The following is a 25,509-nucleotide window of genomic DNA, read 5'->3' as shown; positions in this document are numbered from 1 at the left end:
ATTATGAGTGACGTATTTCAGTGGGATTTCATTCTGAAACTCCCATAACTCGAAGAAACCAATCACAAGCGTCTGTTGAAGACAGACCTGAAGAGCAGCGACTATGGTGCGCCCTCACCCTGTATAAAGAAAGCCACTCTCCTGCTCACTGCCACATTTTTTCATGCTTCTCTTCCTCGTCTTGCGAGCAGGGAAGTGCGGTGAAATATTTCACTCATAATATCAGAGAACTGGGGTTATGTAAATAACCTTGTTCTCTTTCAATTACCCGTTCCGTATTTCACGGTGGGATATGGTAAACTCCGTATCGCAACATGCTCTCCAAAAGCCAAGAGGTCCCAACACAGAGACCCTCAAAGGTCCCTAAACTGAGGGTGCATGCTCCATAAAGGCACAGAAACGAGAAATGGCAAAGACTGGTGTTTTGCGGGTACTATTTAGTGAAGCTGCCAGTTGAGGACTTCGAAGGCGTCTGTTTCTCAAACTAGACACTCTAAGTTACTTGTCCTCTTGCTCAGTTGTGCACCGGGGCCTCCCACTCCTCTTACTATTCTGGTTAGAGCCAGTTTGCGCTGTTCTGTGAAGGGAGTAGTACACAGAGTTGTACGGATCTTCAGTTTCTTGGCAATTTCACACATGGAATAGCCTTCATTTTTCAGAACAAGAATAGACTGACGAGTTTCAGAAGAAAGTTCTTTGTTTCAGGCTATTTTGAGGCTTTAATCGAACCCACAAATGCTGATGCCCCAGATACTCAACTAGTCTAAAGAAGGCCAGTTTTATTGCTTCTTTAACCTCTCTCGGGTATGTGGGACGAAATCGTCCCACCCTATTCAACAGCCAGTGAGAAATCAGAGCGCCAAATTTAAAACCACAAAATGTCATAATTCAAAGTTCTCAAACATAGGACTATTTTACACCATTTTATAGATACACTTCTGCTGAATCGAAACACGTTGTCCGATTTCCAAAAGGCTTTACAGCGAAAGCAAAACATTAGATTATGTTAGGAGAGTACATCGACACAATAACCACACAGCCATTTTCTAAGCAACTGGCATGCATCACAAATACCCAAAACACAGCTAAATGAAGCACTAACCTTTGACGATCTTCATCAGATGACACTCCTAGAACATTATGTTATACAATACATGCATTTTTTTGGTTCGATAAAGTTCATATTTATATCTAAAAACAGCATTTTACATTGGCGCGTGATGTTCAGAAAATATTTTCCCTCATTCTGCCGGTGAATCAGCGCCACAATTTACAAAAATACTTGTCATAAACGTTGATACAAAATGAAACTGTCATTCAAAGAATTATAGATGAACATCTCCTTTATGCAAACGCTATGAAAGATTTCAAAAAAGCTTCACGAGGAAAGCACTCTTTGCAATAATCTGAGTACTGAGCTCAGAAAAATACACTAGGCTATACAGATAGCCGCCATCTTGGAGTCATCTAAAATCATAATTTGCATTAGAAATATTCCCTTACCGTTGATGATCTTCATCAGAAGGCACTTCCAGGAATCCCAGGTCCACAACAAATGTTGTTTTGTTCGATAAAGTCCCTAATTTATGTCCAAATAACTTCTTGTTGTTCGCACGTTCAGTAAGCTACTTCCAATGTAGAAAGCGCACGGATGATGTCGCGACGAAATGTAAAAAAAAGTTGTATTTACGTTCGTTCAAACATGTCAAACGTTGTAAAACATCAATCTTTAGGGCCTTCAGAACGTGAAGATTCAGTAATATTTCAACCGGACGGTTCCTGTGTCTTGAAAAAGGTTTTGGAACGGAAGGATCGATCCTCATGAACACGCACCAAGAAGTGATGTCATTCTCTGGGTGACAAACTTCCCAGGCTTCTCATTCGGTCTCTGTTCATCGTAGACGCTTCAAACAACTTTCTAAAGACTGTTGACATCTAGTGGAAGATGAACCCTAACTCACCGTGTGTTCGATTGGCAGTGACTTGAAAGGACTACAAGCACCAGAATTCTCACTTCCTGCTTAGATTTTTCTCAGGATTTGCCTGCCATATGAGTTCTGTTATACTCACAGACATCATTCAAACAGTTTTAGAAACTTCAGAGTGTTTTCTATCCAAATCTACTAATAATATGCACATTCCAGTTCCTGGGCCCGAGTAATAGGCCGTTTAATTTGGGTACGTTTTCATCCGGCCGTGAAAATACTGCCCCCTACCCTAGTGAAGTTAATAAGCACAACAGTTTTCAGCTGTGCTAACATAATTACAAAAGGGTTTTCTAATGATCAATTAGCCTTTTTAAAATGATACCTTTGGATTAGCTAACACAACGTGCCATTGGAAAACAGGAGTGATGGTTGCTAATAATGGGCCTCTGTACGCCTCTGTAGATATTCCATTAAAAATCAACCGTTTCCAGCTACAATAGTCATTTACAACATTAACAATGTCTACACTGTATTTCTGATCAATTTGATGTTATTTTAATGGACAAAAAAGTAGCTTTTCTTTCAAAAACAAGGACATTTCTAAGTGACCCCAAACTTTTGAACTGTAGAGTTAATAGAATGAACAAATAGGTCTCATTTTTTGTAATTTTTCAATGGTTGCTTCAGGGCGCTCTATGAGCTGCTCATTGAACATCATTCAGCCCGTAAGTCACGACGTGAGAGAGAGTGGGCAATGGTGGTTTGACGGTGAGTAGCTTGCCAGCGACACTAGTTGAATAAGTAAATAATCAAAAGTACACTTCACCAAGCAAGCAGCCCTGTCCTCATCACATGCACGCATAGCTAGCCAGTAATGTATTTAGCCTAGCTAGATAGCTATCAATTTGTACTTCTGTGCGAACAGTGGACGGACACCAAAGTGAACACCTACTCATCCTTGACACGAAATATGCAATCCGCAAAAAAAGCAAGACAGTTGGTGAAGAGTTATCTTTCAGGCCATGTGCTTACATTCATGATGAGATAAGATTATTTGTTAGCTAGCTAAATTAGAACGTGTGTGACTATAATCAGTGCCGCAAACATTTTCCTGCATGAATGTTTTCAGTCACCAGCGCTTGCCATTTTCAGTTGAAATATATAGCAAATAAATGTTGTATTGAATAACACTGTAATTGACATTGTTTTCAATAAGAAAACATTCTCGTAATGAACAGGTAGCGTGTGCTTGTCATAACAAGCTCTCATTGCCAGGTTTTCATAGTGTTTCTTTACATGACTGTTTTACGTTGACTGTTGTAAGGCACTGTAGTGAATCTACTCCATACAAATGCTGACATCTAGTGGTGACATTATGGACTGCATGTTACTACATATTTTGTGAACTTGTGAACAGTGCCGTTTCAGAGACTAAGTTTCATTAGTCTCATTCAGCCCTTGTTTATTTGTGTGCTTGTGGTGCTTCAGCACAAACACTTCTGCATTCGTATCCACTGCCATAGATGGGTACAACTTAAAGATAAGCGTTAGAAGATAAGCGTTAGAATGCCAGCAGCATACCACCCTGCATCCAACTGCTGGCTTGCTTCTGATGCTAAGCTGGGTTGGTCCTGGTCAGTCCCTGGATGGGGGACCAGATGCTGCTGGAAGTGGTATTGGAGGGCCAGTAGGAGGCACTCTTTCCTCTGGTCTAAAAAATATCCCAATGCCCCAGGGCAGTGATTGGGGACACTGCCCTGTGTAGGGTGCCGTCTTTCGGATGGGACGTTAAACGGGTGTCCTGACTCTCTGAGGTCATTAAAGATCCCATTGCACTTATCGTAAGAGTAGGGGTGTTAACCCCGGTGTCCTGGCTAAATTCCCAATCTGGCACTCATACCATCACGGCTGTCTAATCATCCCCAGCTTACAATTGGCTCATTCATCCCCCTCCTCTCCCTGAAACTATTCCCCAGGTCGTTGCTGTAAATGAGAATGTGTTCTCAGTCAACTTACCTGGTAAAATAACGGTAAAATAAATAAAATAAAAAAATAAATAAAAAGGTAAACTGAACAAGTTTTTTTGTATTTACTTCCTTATTTATAGAGGATATAGTTTGTTGGTGGTTATAATTGTAATATTTAGTTAAGAAATAATCATTTAGTGTATCTGTTAACACTAGGACCGCTGCGCCTCGAGGGACCGCCCTTCAAGCTAACGAGCAGTCATTCTGACTTTTTCCACATTTTGTTACGTTACAGCCTTATTCTAAAATTGATTAAATAGTTTTTTTTCCCACTCATCAATCTACACACAATACCCCATAATGACAAAGCAAAAACTGTTTTTTAGAAATTTTTGCTAATTTATAACAAAGACAAATATGACATTTACATAAGTATTCAGACCCTTCACTTAGTACTTTGTTGAAGCACCTTTGGCAGAGATTACAGCCTAGAGTCTTCTTGGCTATGACGCTGCAAGCTTGGCACACCTGAATTTGGGGAGTTTCTCCCATTCTTCTCTGCAGATTCTCTCAAGCTCTGTCAGGTTGGATGGGGAGCGTTGCTGCACAGCTATTTTTATGTCTCTCCAGAGATGTTCCATCGAGTTCAATTCCGGGCTTTGGCTGGGCCATTCAAGGACATTCAGAGACTCCTGTGTTGTCTTGGCTGTGTGCTTAGGGCTGTTGTCCTGTTGGAAGGTGAACCTTCACCCCAGTCTGAGGTCCTGAGCACTCTGGAGCAGGTTTTCATCAAGGATCTCTCTGTACTTTGCTCCATTCATCTTTCCCTCGATCCTGACTAGTCTCCCAGTCCCTGCTGCTGAAAAACGTCCCCAAAGCATGATGCTGCCACCACCATGCTTCACCATAGGGATGGTGCCAGGTTTCCTCCAGACATAACACTTGGCATCCAGGCCAAAGAGTTCAATCTTGGTTTCATCAGACCAGAGAATCTTTTTTCTCATGGTCTGAGAGTCTTTAGGTGCCTTTTGGCAAACTCCAAGCGAGCTGTCTTCCGTCTGGCCACTCTACCATACAGTCCTAATTGATGGAGTGCTACAGAGATGGTTGTCCTTCTGGAAGGTTCTCTTATTTCCACTCAGGAACTCTAGAGCTCTGTCAGAGTGACCATCGTGTTCTTGGTCACCTCCCTGACTAAGGCCTTTCTCCCCTGATTGCTCAGTTTGGCCGGGTGGCCAGGTCGATGGAAGAGTCTTGTGAATGATTGAGGCCCCTGTGATCTCAGCGACCTTCGATGCTGCAGATAGGTTTTGGTACCCTTTCCCAGATCTGTGCCTTGACTCAATCCTGTCTCGGAGCTCTATGGACAATTCCTTCAACCTTATGGCTTGGTTTTTGCTCTGACCTGCACGTTCAACTCTGGGACCTTACATAGACAGGGTTGTGCCTTTGCCAAATCATCTCCAATTAATTGAATTTACCACAGGTGGACTCCAAGTTGTAGAAACTTCTCAAGGATGATCAATGGAAACAGGATGACCTCAGCTCAAGATCGAGTCTCATAGCAAAGGTTCTGAATACTTATGTAAATAAAATATTTCTTTTTTATTTTTAATACATTTGCAAACATTTCTTAACCTGTTTTTGCTTTGTCGTTATGGGGTGTTGTGTGTAGATTTCTGAGAATTTTTTCAAATTAAATCAGTTTTAGAAGATGGCTTTAAACTCTTACATCTAGACGTTCCGCTAGCGGAACACCTGCTCCAATATCCAATGATGGACGTGGCGCAAAATACAAACTCCTCTAAAATCCGAAAACTTCAATTTTTCAAACATATGACTATTTTACAGCATTTTAAAGACAAGACTCGTTAATCTAACCACACTGTCCGATTTCAAAAAGGCTTTACAACGAAAGCAAAACATTAGATTATGTCAGCAGAGTACCCAGCCAGAAATAATCAGACACCCATTTTTCAAGCTAGCATATAGTGTCACAAAAAACAAAACCACAGCTAAATGCAGCACTAACCTTTGATGATCTTCATCAGATGACAACCCTAGGACATTATGTTATACAATGCATGCATGTTTTGTTCAATCAAGTTCATATTTATATAAAAAAAACTCCTTTTTACATTAGCATGTGACGTTCAGAACTAGCATATCCCCGCAAACTTCCGGTGAATTTACTAAATTACTCACGATAAACGTTCACAAAAAACATAATTATTTGAAGAATTATAGATACAGAACTCCTCTATGCACTCTATGTCCGATTTTAAAATAGCTTTTCGGTGAAAGCACATTTTGCAATATTCTCAGTAGATAGCCCGGCATCACAGGGCTAGCTATTTAGACACCCAGCAAGTTTAGCCTTCACCAAACTCCGATTTACTATTAGAAAAGTTTGATTACCTTTGGTGTTCTTCGTCAGAATGCACTCCCAGGACTTCTACTTCAATAACAAATGTTGGTTTGGTCCAAAATAATCCATAGTTATATCCAAACAGCGGCGTTTTGTTCGTGCGTTCAAGACACTATCCGAAGTGTAAATAAGGGTCACGAGCATGGTGCATTTCGTGACAAAAGATTTCTAAATATTTCATTACCGTACTTCGAAGCATGTCAACCGCTGTTTAAAATCAATTTTTATGCCATTTTTCTCGTAAAAAGCGATAATATTCCGACCGGGAAAGCGTGTATACGTACAAAGAGAGAGAAAATAAAAGCATGCTATCCCCTCGTGCACGAGCCTGAGTCTCATAGTACTGTTACTGGCCACTATCCAAACGCGCTAATGTTTTTCAGCCAGAGCCTGCAGAGCCACGATTCAGCTTTTTGCCGCCTTCTGAGATCCCATGGGAGCCGTAGGAAGTGTCACGTAACAGCAGAGATCCCCTGTAATGGATAGAGATAATCAAGAAGGGCAAGAAATGGTCAGACGGGGTACTTCCTGTACAGAATCTTCTCAGGTTTTGGCCTGCCAAATGAGTTCTGTTATACTCACAGACACCATTCAAACAGTGTTTTCTATCCAAAGCTAATAATTATATGCATATTCTAGTTTCTGGGCAGGAGTAATAATCAGATTAAATCGGGTACGTTTTTTATCCGGCCGTGAAAATACTGCCCCCTAGCCATAACAGGTTAACTAGGGATGCGCCGATACCAATGTTTTCCTTGCCAAAAACCCGATACCGATAACTGACTATTTAGCTACAGCACATCTCTGGGTAACTGCTAGCTAGCTAATGCGTTTCGGCCTTGTGGTTATAGTGTTCTCTACTGTGCTCATCATTGCCAGGCATCAGCCGCAACAACGGATACCATTACCCCTGTCCAAACCGAACCTAGCTCAGCATCCAAATCCCAACATTCTTGTGCTTGCAGTTCTAAGATTGCAAGGAAGGATTCTCGCCCATCTATGCATCTTGTGCTTGGGACGAGGACCTCCAGTTCTGCGAGGGCTGCAAGTTGCTAACGGAGGCGAATCTGACAGAGGCTCAAACGAGTTTCTCTCTCGTTAGCTCTGTGCGCCTCCGAGCCACCAGAGGGAAGAGTGGCTCTGCCTCCCATGACCAAGCCCAGCTGGTGCGGGGTCATGGATAGATGGGAGGAGCCTTCCCACTAGTGCAGCCCCATTAAAACAACTGCTACCTGCAGTTCCAGCTTGCCTACAGTAAGCTAAGAGTTTGTGGGATTAAGCTCCTTACTGGCTAAGGGCGCCCCGAGCTTGGACATGCACAAGATGGAGGGGGTGTGAGGGGTGCTGTGGGATTATTTAGTTTACTCTTTGAAGAGGTAGGGCTTCAGATGTTTTCGGAAGATGGGCAGATGTCTCAGCTTCAGAGGGAACCTGGTTCCACCATTGGGGTGCCAGGACAGAGAAGAGCTTGGACAAGGCAGCTATCTAGCTAGCCAGCCAGCTACTGGTAACTATTAGCAATATGGATAGTTTCTAATGTTGTTTTAAAGCATAAATAGTACCTGTAGCTAGCATTGTTATCTAACATTCAGCGGTTTTTCAGATTTTAAGTTATCTGATGAGTAGAGGTTAGGTAGTTCGTCTAGCTACTTTACTCAAAATGCAGCTAGCTTGTTAGCTACCTGGCTTGCTAACTAAACAACAGCTGTAACGACCTAGCTGTAATGTTAACAAGTATCTCCACTAGCTGGATGCTAGGTGACCTATATAACAGTTGGCCCTAAAGCTTTTTGTAGGGAGCCAAGGAAAGGAACTATTGCCTGTATCAGTGATGGACACTAGCTAGAATGTGGACCAATACTTTTATAGCAATACAGTTAGCTACTAATACAATACTTCTTGCACACTGTTTTGACAAGCTGGTTAGAATAAGGCTGTCACTTGGTCAAATAATAAATCATAAACTGTTCCAAATGCATTACCTATCAATAAACATCTGACAATGGATACATACACTACACGCTTGTTGAACATCCCATTCACTTAACACCTTTTTTTGCACTATTAGTTAGAGCCTGTAAGTAAGCATTTCACTTTAAGGTCTACACCTGTTGTATTCGCTCACGTGACAAATAAACTTTGATTTGAATTGTTCTCAAATGCCATTGAAATGGCAGCAGCGGTATGAGAACCAGCACATTCTTGAGCAAACAATATGGCTTTCCTTAGTACGAAATCCTCGTCGACCCACTGTGCTGTCAGGCTTAATGGGCTGATGTCGCTGGTCTAAATGTCAGTTGTGAAGCTAGTGGCACCTAGCAAGTAGCTCATGGATGTGCGTTTCAACAATACTGTGCAACTCCGTTAGGGCAACAACTGGGGAGAAAAAAAAGAAAAAGAAACGCACGTACTTGGTAGTGTGTGCCGGGGCTCGAGGTGCTTGACCAGTCGGCGAAAGCCAACATCATCCACGACAGAGAACTGTTGATTGTCAAGGGCTATTATTTTAGCGCTAAAGGATTTCGTCTTTGAGTTGTCTCGCTGAAATTGTCTTACTCTTTCAAATGACTGCTCGACTTGAACTTGTTAAGTTGTTGGAAGTGTGCACCTAGTTTCTTTCTGCTTTTGTTCAAAGTAGTCGCTGAACGTCTGGGGGTGATGCACTTTCAAATTAGTAATTTGGTTTGTGGTATTGAACGATTTCACTTTCTCCCCTCGGGAAATATTAGCAGCACAAACGTTTCATATTTGTTATCTTCCTTTTGAGACTTAAAAATAGATCCACACAGCAGACATTGTGGGCTAGGTTAGGAATGCTGTTTTCATGGCGTCATTGCGACATGTACCTACATTATATAGGTATGCACGTCAGCTTTGACATCGGTTTTGCACATCGGCGTTAAACTAGATATCGGGCCAATGCCAATCTTGGCATTTTTAGCTAATATCGTACGATTCTCATGTGCTTACCATTTATATTGTGCATTCCTAGCTGTAACATAAAATGTGGGAAAAGTAAAGCGGTCTGAATACTTTCCCAAAGGCATTGTATGCATCTGTTGGTCAGAGATACCTTTTTAAAAAAGATAAAGTAGGGACGTGGATCAGAAAACCAGTCAGTATCTAGTGTGCCCACCATTTGCCTCATGCAGTGCGACACATCTGCTTCGCAGAGTTGGTCAGTCTGTTGATGGTAGCCAGTGGGATTTTGTCCCACTCCTCTTCAATGGCTGTGCGTGTCGTACACGTCGATCCAGAGCATCCCAAACTTCCTCAATGGGTGACATGTCTGTTGTGAATGCAGGCCATGGAAGAACTGGGGCTTCCAGGAATTGTGAACAGGTCCTTGCGACATGGAGCCGTGCGTTATAATGCTGAAACACGAGGTGATAGCGGTGGATGAATAGCACAACAATGGGCCTTGATCTCGTCACGGTATCTCCGTCATTCAAATTGCTATAGATAAGATGCAATTGTGTTCATTGTCCGGGGCTTATGCCTGCCCATACCATAACCCCACCAGCACGATGGGGCACACTCTTTTTCACATCAGCAAACCGCTCGCGGTATACGAAGCCATACACGTGGTCTGCGGTTGTGAGGCTGGTTGGACGAACTGTCAAATTCTCTAAAACGACATTGGAGAAGGCTTATGGTAAAGAAATGAAAATTCAACAGCACGCTCCCTCAACTTGAGACGTGGCCTTTTATTGTCCCCAGCATAAGGTACACCTGTGTAATGATCATGCTGTTGAAACAACTACTTGATATGCCACACCTGTCCGGTGGATGAATTATCTTGGCAAAGGAGAAATGCTCACTAACAGGGATGTGACCAAATTTGTGCACACAATTTGAGAGAAATACGCTTTTTGTGCATGTGGAGCATTTCTTGGTTCTTTTATTTCAGCTCATGAAACATTGGCCCAACACTTGGCGCGTGTGTGTGTGTGTGTGTGTGTGTGTGTGTGGTACTAGTCAAAAGTTTGGACACACCTACTCATTCAAGTGTTTTTCTTAATTTCTTTTACTATTTTCTACCTTGTAGAATAATAGTGAAGACAGCAATACTATGAAATACACACATGGATTCACGTAGTAACCAAGAAAGTGTTAAACAAATTCTTCAAAATATCCACCCTTTGCCTTGATGACAGCTTTGCACACTCTTGGCTGTATCTCAACCAGCTTTGAGGTAGTCACCTGGAATGCATTTCAATTAACAGGTGTGCCTTGTTAAAAGCTAATTTGTGGAATTTCTTTCCTCAATGCATTTGAGCCAATCAGTTGTGTTGTGACAAGGTAGGGGTGGTAGACAGAAGATAGCCCTATTTGGTAAAAGACCAAGTCCATATTATGGCAAGAACAGCTCAAATAAGCAAAGAGAAACAACAGTCCTTCATTACTTTAAGACATGAAGGTCAGTCAACACGGAAAATGTCAAGAACTTTGAACGTTTCTTCAAGTTCAGTTGCAAAAACCATCACCCGCTATGATAAAACTGGCTCTCATGAGGACCGCCACAGGAAAGGAAGACTCACAGTTACCTCTGCTGCAGAGGATAAGTTCATTAGACTTAACAGCCTCAGGAATTGCAGCCCAAATATATGCTTCACAGAGTTCAACTAACAGACCCATCCCAACATCAACTGTTCAGAGGAGACTGTGTGAATCAGGCCTCCATGGTCGAATTGCTGCACAGAAACCACTACAAAAGGACATCAATAAGATGAAGAGACTTGCTTGGGCCAAGAAACACGAGCAATGGACATTAGACCGGTAGATATCTGTCCTTTTTGAGTCCAAATTTGCTATTTTTGGTTGCAAACGCCGTGTCTTTGTGAGATGCAGAGTAGGTGAACGGATGATCTTCGCATGTGTGGTTCCCACCGTGAAGCATGGAGGAGGTGGTGTGATGGTGTTGGTGCTTCGCTGGTAACACCGTGTGATTTATTCAGAATTCAAGGCACGCTTAACCAGCATGGCTACCGCAGCATTCTGAAGCGATACGACATCACATCTGATTTGGGCTTAGTCCGACTATCATTTGTTTTTCAACTGGACAATGACCCAGAACACAGCTCCAGGCTGTGTAAGGGCTGTTTCACCAAGAAGGAGATGGAATGCTGCATCAGATGACCTGGCCTCCACAATCACCTAACCTTAACACAATTGAGATGGTTTGGGACGAGTTGGACCGCAGAGTGAAGGAAAAGCAGCCAACAAGTGCTCAGCATATGTGGGAACTCCTTCAAGACTGTTGGAAAAGCATTCCTCATGAAGCTGGTTGAGAGAATTCCAAGAGTGTGTAAAGCTGTCATCAAGGCAATATTTTGAAGAAATTAATGTATTTTGATTTAACACTTTTTCGGGTTATTACATGATTCCATGTGTGTTATTTCATAGTATTGCTGTCTTCACTATTATTCTACAATGTAGAAAATAGTAAAAATAAAGAAAAACCCTTGAATGAGTAGGTGTATTCAAACTTTTGGTTGGTACAGTATGTGTATGTAAATACAGTACCAGTCAAAAGATCACCCGGTGCAATGCTAACCGTTGGCTGGAGTGGTGTAAAGCTCACCGCCATTGGATTCTGGAGCAGTGGAAACGCATTCTCTGGAGTGATGAGTCACGCTACACCATCTGGCAGTCTGACTGACTAATCTGTGTTTGGCGGATGCCAGGAGAACAATACCTCCCCGAATTCAAAGTGCCAACTGTAAAGTTTGGTTGAGGAGGCATTATGGTTTGGTGCTGTTTTTCATGGTTCGGGCTAGGCCCTTTAGTTCCAGTGACGGGAAATATTAATGCAACAGCATACAATGACCTAGACATTTCTGTGCCTCCAACACTTTGGGGAGGGCCTTTTCTTTTTTCAGCATGACAATGCCCCCGTGTACACACACATACAGAAATGGTTTGTCGATCTGTGTGGGAGAACTTGACTGGCCTGCACAGAGCCCTGACCTCAACCTCATCAAATGCCTTTGGGATGAATTGGAACGCTGACTACGACCCATGCCTAATCGCCCAACATCAGAGCCCGACCTCACTAAAGCTCTTGTGACTGAATGGAAGCAAGTCTCCCCTGCAATGTTCCAACATCTAGTGGAAAGCCTTCCCAGATGAGTGGAGGCAGTTATAGCAGCAAAGGGGTGGACTAAATCCTTATTTATACCCATGATTTTGGAATTACCGTAAATTCCGGACTTTAAGCCGCAACTTTTTTTCCAGGCTTTGAACCTCGCGGCTTACATTTGCATTTTAGTCATTTAGCAGACGCTCTTATCCAGAGCGACTTACAGTAGTGAATGCATACATTTCATTTTAATTTCATTAAAAAAAAAATCGTACTTGGCCCCCAGTGGGAATCAAACCCACAACCCTGGCGTTGCAAACACCATGCTCTACCAACTGAGCTACGGGGAAGGCTAACAATGACGCGGCTAATATATGGATTTTTCCTGCTTTCAATTTTTTTTTCCCAAAAAAACACATTCTGTGATGTGCTCAGTTTTTTGGCGGCATGAAGCTTTCATTAGACCAATGAAATTGCCGAACGGGTTAAGGTCAAACAACTTTTTTGTTTACTGTTTAGATTAAATCGAGCGCTCTCAAACTTCCCATCATTCTGATTACGGGAGTCATTTTGTCACCCTCATCATGGCAAAGACACGGAGAAATGCATATGATGCAGCTTTCAAGTGTAAGGCGATTGATCTGGCTGTTGGAAAAGGAAATAGAGCTCCTGCACGGGAGCTTGGTCTTAATGAGTCGATGATAAGACGTTGGAAACAGCAGCGTGAAGAATTGACTCAGTGCAAAAAGACAACTAAACTTATACTTATACTAGACTTTAACTCATAGATGAGCCCCCACTTGTCACAGGCCGGCTCATAGCCTGTGGCAAAAATGAGAGGACATCAACAACCGGTATAGGCCAATTCAAAAAGTTATTTATTATAAAACAAAACTATTAATTGTAAACAAAGAAAAAGGAACGAGGTGTGGAAATGTCATAATGTAGGGTGTATGTAGGGTGTATGTACAAACTGCTCCACTAACCTCTTCGGGGGCTTGCTCTCTCTCTTCCTGCTCCTCCAGGTATGATCCTGTTTTGTTTGTTCCCTTGTTGGTTTATTTAGTTTCCACTCAGTCATGTTTACACACACATATTCGCGCATCCATGTACGAAAGTCAGAAATGGCGATACAATATATGCCTTACCTTTGAAGATATTCTTCTGTTGGCACTCCAAAAGGACCCAGTTACATCACAAATGGTCCTTTTGTTCGATAATGTCTAACTCAGTTTAGCTGGCACGCTTCAGTCAATAATCCACTCGGTTTCCCTCCTTCAAAATGCATACAAAATGAATCCCAGACGTTACCAATAAACTTATCCAAACAAGTCAATCAACGTTTATAATCAAACCTGAGGTACACTAATACGCAAATAAACAATAAAATTTAAGACGGAGAATCGTTATTGTCTTTACCGGAGAGAAATACCAAAGAACGCGCTCTCATTCACACGCTTGGAAACACTACAGCCAAAATGGGAGCCACCTAGAAAAACTACAATTTCTGGCTCATTTTTCCAAAAGCCAGCCTGAAACTCTTTCTAAAGACTGTTGATATCTAGTGGAAGCCCTAGGAACTGCAATCGGGCACGATTTCGCCCTATTATAAAAGTGCCAGCCATTGAAATCAGTGGTAGGATGAATTATTTTTGGGGGGGCTGGTTTGTCCTCGGGGTTTCGCCTGCCATTTCAGTTCTGTTATACTCACAGTTTTAGAAACTTTAGAGTGTTTGCTATCCAAATCTACCAATTATATGCATATCCAAGCTTCTGGGCCTGAGTAGCACGCAGTTTACTTTGGACACGCTTTTCATCCGGATGTCAAAATACAGCACCCTATTCCAAAAAAGTTAACAAACTATAGTTTTGGCAAGTCGGTTTGGACATCTACTTTGACACAAGTCGTTTTTCCAACAATTGTTTACAGACAGATTATTTCACTTATAATTCACTGTATCACAATTCCAGTGGGTCAGAGGTTGACATAAACTAAGTTGACTGTGCCTTTTAAACAGCTTGGAAAATTCCAGAAAGTGATGTCATAGGCTAATTGACATCATTTGAGACAATTGGAGGTGTACCTGTGGATGTATTTCAAGGCCTACCTTCAAACTCAGTGCCTCTTTGCTTGACATCATGGAAATCAACCAAGACCTCAAAAATAATTGTAGACCTCCACAAGTCTGGTTCATCCTTGGGAGCAATTTCCAAATGCCTGAAGGTACCACGTTCATCTGTACAAACAATAGTACACAAGTATAAACACCATGGGACCGCACAGCTGTCATACCGCTCAGGAAGGACTCGCGTTCTGTCTCCTAGAGATGAATGTACTTTTGTGTGAAAAGTGCAAATCAATCCCAGAACAACAGCATTGGACGTTGTGAAGATGCTGGAGGACACAGGTACAAAAGTATCTAAATCCACATGAACCTGTTGGGGCTAGGAGGCAGTATTTGCACGGCCGGATAAAAAACGTACCCGATTTAAACTGGTTACTACTCTTGCCCAGAAACGAGAATATGCATATAATTAGTAGATTTGGATAGAAAACACTCTAAAGTTTCTAAAACTGTTTGAATGGTGTCTGTGAGTATAACAGAACTCCTATGGCAGGCCAAAACCTGAGAAGATTCCATACAGGAAGTGCCCTGTCTGACAATTTGTTCTCCTTCTGTGGCATCTCTATCAAAAATGCAGCATCTCTGCTGTAACGTGACATTTAAGGCTTCCATTGGCTCTCAGAAGGCGCCAGAAAGTGGAATGGGGTGTCTGCTGTCTCTGGGTGAAGAACAGCAGGAGAATTTGTGAGTGGTCAGCCTGGGAACAGTGACTCTGGAGATGCGCGTTCATGAGAATTCTCAATTTTTTTCTTTCAGCCTTTGAATGAATACAAAGTCGCCCGGTTGGAATATTATCGCTATTTTACGAGAAAAATAGCATAAAAATTGATTTTAAACAGCGTTTGACATGCTTCGAAGTACGGTAATATTTTGAATTTTTTTTGTCACAAAATGCGCTCGCTTGGATAGTGACCTGAACGCACGAACAAAACTTGGATATAACTATGGATTATTTGGAACCAAAACAACATTTTTTGTTGAAGTAGAAGTCCTGGGAGTGCATTCTGACGAAGAACAGGAAAGGTAATTCTGAGTTTGGTGAGGGCGAAACTTGGTGGGTGTCAAAATAGCTAGCCGTGATGGCCGGGCTATGTACTCAGAATATTGCAAAATGTGCATTCGCCGAAAAGCTATTTTAAAATCTGACACAGCGATTGCATAAAGGAGTTCTGTATCTATAATTCTTAAAATAATGTATGTATTTTGTGAACGTTAATCATGAGTAATTTAGTAAATTCATCGGAGGTTTGCGGTGGGTATGCTAGTTCTGAACATCACATGCTAATGTAAAAAGCTGTTTTTTAATATAAATATGAACTTGATTGAACAAAACATGCATGTATTGTATAACATAATGTCCTAGGAGTGTCATCTGATGAAGATCATCAAAGGTTAGTGCTGCATTTAGCTGTGGTTTTGGTTTTTGTGACATATATGCTTGCTTTGAAAATGGCTGTGTGATTATTTTTGGCAGGGTACTCTCCTGACAATCTAATGTTTTGCTTTCGCTGTAAAGCCTTTTGGAAATCGGACAATGTGGTTAGATTAAGGAGAGTCTTGTGTTTAAAATCGTGTAAACATAGTAATATGTTTGAGAAATTGAAGTTATAGCATTTTTGAGGTATTTGTATTTCGCGCCACGTTATTCCACTGGCTGTTGACTCGGGACTTGGAGAAGATCTGCAAAGAGGAGTGGGACAAAATCCCTCCTGAGATGTGTGCAAACCTGGTGGCCAACTACAAGAAACGTCTGACCTCTGTGATTGCCAACAAGGGTTTTGCCACCAAGTACTAAGTCATGTTTTGCAGAGGGGTCAAATACTTATTTCCCTCATTAAAATGCAAATCAATTTATAACATTTTTGACATGCGTTTTTCTGGATATATTTGTTGTTATTCTGTCTCACTGTTCAAATAAACCTACCATTAAAATTATAGACGGATCCTTTGTCAGTGGGCAAACGTACAAAATCAGCAGGGGATCAAATACTTTTTCCCCCCACTGTACATATTACCTCGACTAACCGGTACCCCCTGTATATAGTCTCGACTATTGTTATTTCACTGCTGCTTTTTAATTACTTGTTCCTTTTATTTCTTATTTGTATTTTTTAAACTGCGTTGTTGGTTAGGGGCTTGTAGGTAAGCATTTCACTGTAAGGTCTACACCTGTTGTGTTCGGCGCATGTGACTAATAAGATTTGATTAGCAATGTACTTTTTTTTTTCTTCACATTTTAGTCATTTAGCAGACACTCTTATCCAGAGCAGTTTACAGGAGCTATTTGGATTAAGTGCCTTGCTCAAGGGCACATTACAGATTTTTCACCTAGCTGGCTCTGGGGTTTGAACCAGCGACCTCTGAACCGTTAGGCTACCTGTAATTGAAAGAGAACCACTTATAACTTGTTTATAACAATGTATAACCTTTTTACAACCACTTATAGTCTGTAACAACTTAGAACTTTTTTACAACCACTTCTAACCTGTTTGTAACTACTTAAAACCACAGATTGTCATTTTTACCTTTTTTTGGTTAAGGTTGTGCTGCATCTTTTAATCAACTATCTTTTATTCAAGGTGGAACTTGAAAGGACACTGGAATCGACAACAAAGTCAAAACTTCATTACAAGCAGCAGTGGGGGCGTGCTTTGAAAGAACTGGCCAGGTTCAAGCAGGTAGGCCAATTTGGATGACTACCACTTTGATTCAACAGAAATGTATTTGCCTGTGGTATGCTAATACAGCCTGATACCAGTGCTGGTGTAGACCTAGATCAGCATGTTTGCAATTCTATAGTTTGAATATATAGGGGTCGTGTGTGTGTGTGTGTGTGTGTGTGTGTGTGTGTGTGTGTGTGTGTGTGTGTCTCAACCATTAGGAACAACTGATCTTTCCATGACATAGACTGACAAGTTCAATCCAGGTGAAAGCTATGATCCCTTATTGATTTTACTTAAATCCACTTTAATCAGTGTAGATAAAGGGGTGGAGACAGGTCAAAGAATGATTTTCAAGCCTTGAGACAATTGACACATGGCTTGTGTATGTGTGCCATTCAGAGGGTGAATGGGCAAGAGCTGTTCCTAATGTTTTGTACACTCAGTATATGTGCTATATACAGTGCCTTCGGAAAGTATTCAGATCTTGACCTTTTTCACATTTTGTTACATTACTGCCTTATTCTGAAATGGGTTAAATAAAACTCCTCAGCAATCTACACACAATACCCCATAATAACAAGGCAAAAACAGTTTGGAAAATTGTTACAAATAAACAGATACCTTATTTACATAAGTATTCAGACCCTTTGCTATGAGACTCAAAACTGAGCTCAGGTGCATCCTGTTTTCATTGATCATCCTTGATGTTTCTACAACTTGAATGGAGTCCACCTGTGGTAAATTCAATTGATTAGACATAATTTGGAAAGGCACACACTTGTCTATTTAAGGTCCAACAGTTGACAGTGCATGTAAGAGAAAAAAACCAAGCCATGAAGTCGAATGAATTGTCCGTAGAGCTCAGAGACAGGATTGTATCGAGGCACAAATCTGGGGAAGGGTACCAAAAAATGTCTGCAGCATTGAAGGTCCCCAAGAACACAGTGGCCTCTATAATTCTTAAATGGAAGAAGTTTGGAACCACCAGACTCTTCCTAGAGCTGGCCACCTATCCAAACTGAGCAATGGGTGGAGAAGGGCCTTGGTCAGGGGAGGTGACCAAGAACCAGATGGTCACTCTGACAGAGCTCTAGAGTTCCTCTGTGAAGATGGGAGAATCTTCCAGAAGGACAACCATCTCTGCAGCACTCCACAATCAGGCCTTTATAGTAGAGTGGCCAGACGGAAGCCGCTCCTCAGTAAAAGGCACATGACAGCCCGCTTGGAGTTTGCCAAAAGGCACCTAAAGACTCTCAGACCATGATAAACAATATTCTCTGGTATGATCAAACCAAGATTGAACTCTTTGGCCTGAATGCCAAGCGTCACGTCTGGAGGAAAGCTGACACCATCCCTACGGTGAAACATGGTGGTGGCAGCATCATGCTGTTTTTTTTTCAGTGGCAGGGGCTGGGAGTCTAGTCAGGATCGAGGCAAAGATGAACAGAGCACAGTACAGAGATCCTTGGTGAAAACCTGCTCGAGAGCGCTCAGGACCTCAGATTGGGGTCAAGGTTCACCTTCCAACAGGACAACTACCCTAAGCACACAGCCAATACAACGCAGGTGTGGCTTCGGGACAAGTCTCTGAATGTCCTTGAGTGGCCCAGCCAGATCCTGGACTTGAACCCAATCGACTATCTCTGGAGAGAACTGAAAATAGCTGTGCTGCAACGCTCCCCATCCAACCTGATAGTGCTTGAGAGGCTCTGCGGAGAAGAATGGGAGAAACTCCCCAAATATATAGGTGTGCCAAGCTTGTAGCGTCATACCCAAGAAAACTCAAGGCTGTAATCGCTGCCAAAGGTGCTTCAACAAAGTACTGAGTAAAGGGTCTGAATACTTTTTAAAATAAATTGGCAAAAATGTCTAAATCTGTTTTTGCTTTGTCACTATGGGGTAATGTGTGAAGATTGAGGGATTAAAAAAAAAAATGTTTTAAATCAATTTTAGAATAAGGATATAACCTAAAAAAAAGTGAGTCATGGGGCTGAATACTTTCCGAAGGCACTATATATATATATATATACATACATACATACATACATACATACATACATACATACATACATACATACATACATACATACATACATACATACATACATACATACATACACTACCAGTCAAGGGTTCTTATTTTTACAATTTTCTACTTTGTAGAATAATAGTGAAGACATCAAAACTATGAAATGACACATATGGAATCATGTAGTAACCAGAAAAAGTGTTAAACGAATCAAAATAGTGTGCAATCCTGTCATCAAGGCAAAGGGTGGCTCCTTTGAAGAATCTGAAATATAAAATCTATTTTGATTTAACACTTTTTTGGTTACTACATGATTCCATATGTGTTATTTCATAGTTTTGATGGCTTCACTATTATTCTACAATGTAGAAAATAGTTTTTAAAAAAAGAAGAAAAACCCTTGAATGAGTAGGTGTCCAAACTTTTGACTGGTATTGTACTGTATTTACGTATGTGTATATACAGTGCATTCGGAAAGTATTGACTCCTTTTTTACGTTACAGTCTTACTCTAAAATGGATTAAATAAAAATCCTCATGAATCTACACACAATACCCCATAAATCCAAAGCAAAAACAAGTTTTTGTTAATTTTTTTGCTAATTTATAACAAAAAATATTGCATTTACATATGTATTGAGACCTTTTACTCAGTACTTTGTTGGAGTTTTTGCAGCGATTACACCCTCGAGTCTTCTTGGATAATACAGTACACGCTTGGCACACCTGTATTTTTGGAGTTTCTCCCATTCTCTGCAGATCCTCTCAAGCTCTGTCAGGTTGGATGGGGAACGTCACTGCACAGCTATTTTCAGGTCTCTCCTGCCTCGTCTTGGCTATGTGCTTAGGGTCGTTGTCCTGTTGGAAGGTGAACCTTCGCCCCAGTTTGAGGTCCTGAGTGCTCTGGAGCAGATTTTGGTCTTTTATTAGGATCCTCATTAGCTGTTGCAGAAGCTACTCTTCATGGGGTCCACACAAAACATGAAACATGACATAATACAGAACATTAATAGACAAGAACAGCTGAAGGACAGAACTACATTCATGTTTTTTTTCAAGGCACACGCAGCCTATATATCAATGCATGCACCCAAACTATCTAGGTCAAATAGGGGAGAGGCATTGTGCCGTGAGCTGTATTTGTTTTTTGAAACTAGATTTTCTGTTCATTTGAACAATATGAGATGGAACAGAGTTTCATGCAGTAATGGCTCTATATAATACGGTACGCTTTCTTGAATTTGCTCTGGATTTTGGGACTGTGGAAAGACCCCTGGTGGCATGTCTGGTGGGGTAAGTGTGTGTCAGAGCTGTGTGTAAGTTGACTATGTAAACAACAATTTGGGATTTTCAACACATTTAATGTTTCTTATAAAAAGTGATGCAGTAAGTCTCTCCTCAACTCTTAGCCAGGAGACTGGCATCCATAATATTTATATCAGCCCTCTGATTACAATGAAGAGAAGGATGTGCTGTTCTGTTCAGGGCCAGCTGCAGCTTAACTAGGTCTTTCCTTGCAGAACTCGACCACACGACTGGACATTAATCAAGATGAGACAAAACTAGAGCCTGCAGAACTTGCTTTTTGAAATATGGTGTCAAAAAAAGCAGAGCATCTCTTTATTATAGAAAGACATCTCCCCATCTTTACAACCATTGAATCTATATGTTTTGACTATGACAGTTTACAATCTAAGTTAACGCTAATTAATTTAGTCTCAACTTGTTTAACAGCCACACACATTAATAGATTCAGCTGAGGTCTAGGACTTAGGAAAGGATTTGTACCAAATACAATGCTCTTAGTTTTAGAGATGTTCAGTACCAGTTTATTACTGGCCACCCATTCCAAAACAGACTGCAACTCTTTTAAGGGTTTCAGTGGCTTCATTAGCTGTGGTTGCTGATGTGTATATGGTTGAATCATCAGCGTACAAGGACACACATGCCTTGATTAATGCCAGTGGCAGGCCATTGGTAAAAATAGAAAAGAGTAGAGGGCCTAGAGAGCTGCCCTGCGGTACACCACACTTTACATGTTTGACATAAGGGAAGCTTCCATTAATGAAAACTCTGAGTTCTATTAGATTGACATATCGTGGATTCAGAGCTGAGGTTGAAAAGCCATAACACAAGTTTTCAACAACAGGTTATGGTCCATTTTCATCAAGAATCTCTCGGGAACTTTGCTACATTCATCTTTCCCTCGATCCTGCCGCTGAAAAACATCTCCACAGCATGATGTTGCCACCCCCATGCTTCACCATAGGGATGGTGCCAGGTTTCCCCCAGACGTGACGCTTAGCATTCAGGCCAAAGAGTTCACTCTTGGTTTCATCAGACCAGAGAATCTTGCTTCGCGTGGTCTGAGAATCCTTTAGGTTCCTTTTGGCAAACTCCAAGCAGGCTGTTGTGCCTTTTTTACTGAGGAGTGGCTTCTGTCTGGCCAGTCTACCATAAAGGCCTGATTGGTGGAGTTCTGCAGAGATGGTTGTTCTTCAGGAAGGTTCTCATCTCCACAGAGGAGCTCTGCCAGAGTGACCAGCGGGTTCTTGGTCACCTCCCTGACCAAGGCCTTTCTCCCCCGATTGCTCAGTTTGGCCGGGTGGCCAGCTCTAGGAAGAGTTTTGTGGTTCCACACTTTTTCCATTTAAGAATGATGGAGGCCACTGTGATCTCAGGGACCTTCAATGCTGCAGACATTTTTTGGTCGCCTTCCCCAGATCTGTGCCTCGACACTCTTTTCCTTCTTGGCTTGGTTTTTGCTCTGACATGCGCTGTCAACTGTGGGACCTTATATTGACAAGTGTGTGCCTTTCCACATGTCGAATCAATTGCATTTACCACAGATGGACTCTAATCAAGTTGTAGAAACATCTCAAGGATGATCAATGGAAACCTGATGCACTTGAGCTCAATTGCGAGTCTCTTAGCAAAGAGTCTGATTTATTTATTGTTTTCAATTTTTTTATACATTTGCAAACATTTCTACAAACCTATTTTTGCTTTGCCATTATGGGGTATTGTGTGTGGATTGGGGGGGGGGGGAGATTATCAATGTTAGAATAAGACTGTAACGTAACAATATGGAAAAAGTAAAGGGGTCTGAATACTTTTTGAATGCACTGTGTGATATAGCCCATATCAAGCAGCCCTACGGGGCATAGTGTGGAAATGATAACAAAAGTGCAGGGAATGCAGACATTTTTGGGGGTGTTGAAGTTTGATTGAACAATCAGAATGAAGTTAGCCCCATTGTTGCATCCCTAGGGTAATGAACTACTCATATAGCATGTTTAGAACTTTTTTTCCAAAACATAAAATACTGTCATACTGTGAAACATTTGATATGTTATTTTGGCCATATTGCCCAGCCCTAGGCTTAAATCATATTTTTGTCCCCCCCACCCCCTGATGTCTAAATATTTTACATTTGTTGCATCATTGCATCATGTGTCAATGATAAATAATTAACAGCTTGAGGATAAGTGTGAATGCAAATAAAGGAAGCCGCATTAGTTAACTTTACTCTACCTTTCACAGCCTCATCATACGGTATATCATGTGGATTCATTCGGTGTGTGTGTGTGTGTGTTTTTACATGGGCCCCACATTTTTTTTCAAAGGTGTATTAGACATTGATCACTTTTAAATCAGCACAACCTTATAGTGGGCTTTGAAACCTGTGCTGCGTCTGGAGTGAGCCCTTCGAGGGACTGATCCAATATCAACAATGTCGGCACACTGGGCTTATCAGGCCTCACTAATAACTGTTAAAGACAAAAGCCAGCTGGAAAATCTGAACCGTTTTTTTCCTAGACTTTCTAAGTGCCAGATATATGTTAAGAAAACACAAGTTGATTTATGTTGCACTAAGGGCTTCATAACTTAATGTGAAATAGCCCTATAAATCATGTTTGTATTATGTTAAGCATTAGCCCAGGCGTTAACCATTTAAATGTCACACTTGTTTTTAGGAGTATCTGTCAGACCTGTGCTTCGATATGCTCTGTGTAGTTAACATTTGTTTGGTTTGTGCTATGCTATCATTATTTGTTTCACGTATCAACTCGTCTGCATAATGTTTAGCTACGTTGCTGCAAAGAAATTCTCCCCTCAGGAATAATGCCTTTTCCCTCTAAATGTCCAGATGGTAAGAATGAAATGCAGCTCTTTAGAAAACCTCTACATTCCTGACTTAGCCCTTAGCCTTATCTTATCTCTTAGCCTCTAATACAGCAGATATGGTCAACTGGTTAATTTGAGCCCAAGTATGCCTGCTGCCTCCTACTCCCCTAACTCTGAACCGCCTTGGTATTTGGTGTCAGATAGTGTGAGACCTGGAAAAACTGGAGCTTTGAAATCCCCCAGGTGTCTGTCTGTCAGTCGGCTTATTTTCCAGAAAACTGCAGTTGAGGCCCATCTGGGCAGCTTGCTTCACTCAGGCGAGTCCCGAGTCTGACCCACTGGATGCAGGCCACTAGGAATGGGGGTCATTCACTGGTCACTCAGTCCTGCTTGCGCTGCCTTTGTCCTCTCTCCTCCCTCCTGGAGAGAGCCAGACTCTGGAGGGCTGTGTTTACCAAGAGCCTGTCCTCCATTACTGAGAATGCAGTGGAGTACCACACACCTAACCCCTAGCGTGGCGCTGTTGTCTACTGGAAATACTTAATGCACTCTTCAACCGGCAGTAGCCAAGGAAATCCTTTGCCCAAGAGGCCTTACAAAAATCACTGCCATAATTGTTTCAGTGTTGTTGCTTTGGCGCTTACTTGGCGATGTGCGCTCCAGAAATGTTTCTGTGGTTTGTTTTTCTAGCAATTTTGGTAAAACAAATGTATTACAGGCGACTAATGTTCACAGAAACCACAAAATTAAACTTAATTCTGTGTCAACATATCACTCAGTAATAAAGATGAACTGAGTTTTGCCCTGGCTGTGTGAGAAAAAGGAACTTGTCTGTATTTTAACCAGTGATTGTCTGGAAAAGGGAAGCGCTGTCCATATCTGAACCAGTAACTGTTAAGTGTCAGGGAACACATGACATGTCCCTAAACTGCTGTTCTTTGAAACCGTCATAGGATTCTCTTGGTCAAAATGCTTTTTATTCTATGATCAGCTTTTTATTCCATGGTACCAATGTAAACACTGGGGATTGGGGCAAAACTCTGTAGTTGCGTATCGCAATGTTATTTGGGATACTATTATACTTTCCAAGTATCGATTTGTAGTAAAAAATAATATACCGTTGAAGTCGGAAGTTTACATAGGTTGGAGTCATTAAAACTCGTTTTTCAACCACTCCACAAATTTCTTGTTAACAAAATATAGTTTTGGCAAGTCGGTTAGGACATCTACTTTGTGCATGACACAAGTCATTTTTCCAACAATTGTTTACAGACAGATTATTTCACTTACAATTCACTGTATCACAATTCCAGTGGGTCAGAAGTTTACATACACTAAGTTGACTGTGCCTTTAAACAGCTTTGAAAATTCCAGAAAATGATGTCATGGCTTTAGAAGCTTCTGATAGGCTAATTGACATCATTTGAGTCAATTGGAGGCGTACCTGTGGATGTATTTCGAGGCCTACCTTCCAACTCAGTGCCTCTTTGCTTGACATCATGGGACAATCAAAATAAATCAGCTAAGACCTCAGAAAAACAATTGTAGACCTCCACAAGTCTGGTTCATCCTTGGGAGAAATTTCCAAACGCCTGAAGGTACAACGTTCATCTCTACAAACAATAGTACGCAAGTATAAACACCATGGGACCACGCAGCCGTCAGACCGCTCAAGAAGGAGACGTGTTCTGTCTCCTAGAGATGGACGCACTTCGGTGCGAAAAGTGCAAATCAGTCCCAGAACAACAGCAAAGGACCTTGTGAAGATGCTGGAGGACACAGGTACAAATGTATCTATATCCACAGTAAAACGAGTCCTATATCGATATAACTTGAAAGGCCGCTCAGCAAGGAAGAAGCCACTGCTCCAAAAACGCCAGACTACGGTTTGCAACTGCACATGGGAAGGTCGTACTTTTTGGAGAAATGTCCTCTGGTCTGATGAAACAAAAATAGAACTGTTTGGCCATAATGACCATCGTTACGTTTGGAGGAAAAAGGGTGAGCTTGCAAGGCGAAGAAGACCATCCCAACCGTGAAGCACGGGGGTGGCAGAATCATGTTGTGGGGGTGCTTTGCTGCAGGAGGGAATGGTGCACTTCACAAAATAGATGGCATTATGTGGATATATTGAAGCAACATCTCAAGACGTCAGTCAG

At 41.6% G+C, this 25,509-nt stretch overlaps 1 protein-coding gene across 2 annotated transcripts in view; it reads left to right on the top strand.

Annotated features, from left to right (window-relative positions):
* Positions 1-25,509, top strand: part of cep120 (centrosomal protein 120) — a 64,113-nt gene that overhangs the window by 31,486 nt on the left and 7,118 nt on the right. For both annotated transcript variants that reach the window (XM_029722248.1, XM_029722247.1), the window contains one exon: positions 17,111-17,209. In XM_029722248.1, coding sequence (XP_029578108.1) covers positions 17,111-17,209 — 99 coding nt within the window. The remainder of the gene's footprint in view (positions 1-17,110; positions 17,210-25,509) is intronic.

Source organism: Salmo trutta, chromosome 29 (genome assembly GCF_901001165.1).
Source record: "Salmo trutta chromosome 29, fSalTru1.1, whole genome shotgun sequence".
Lineage (NCBI taxonomy): Eukaryota > Metazoa > Chordata > Actinopteri > Salmoniformes > Salmonidae > Salmo > Salmo trutta.
Note: the sequence above shows the minus strand (reverse complement) of the source record. Positions and strands in the feature narration are given on the sequence as shown.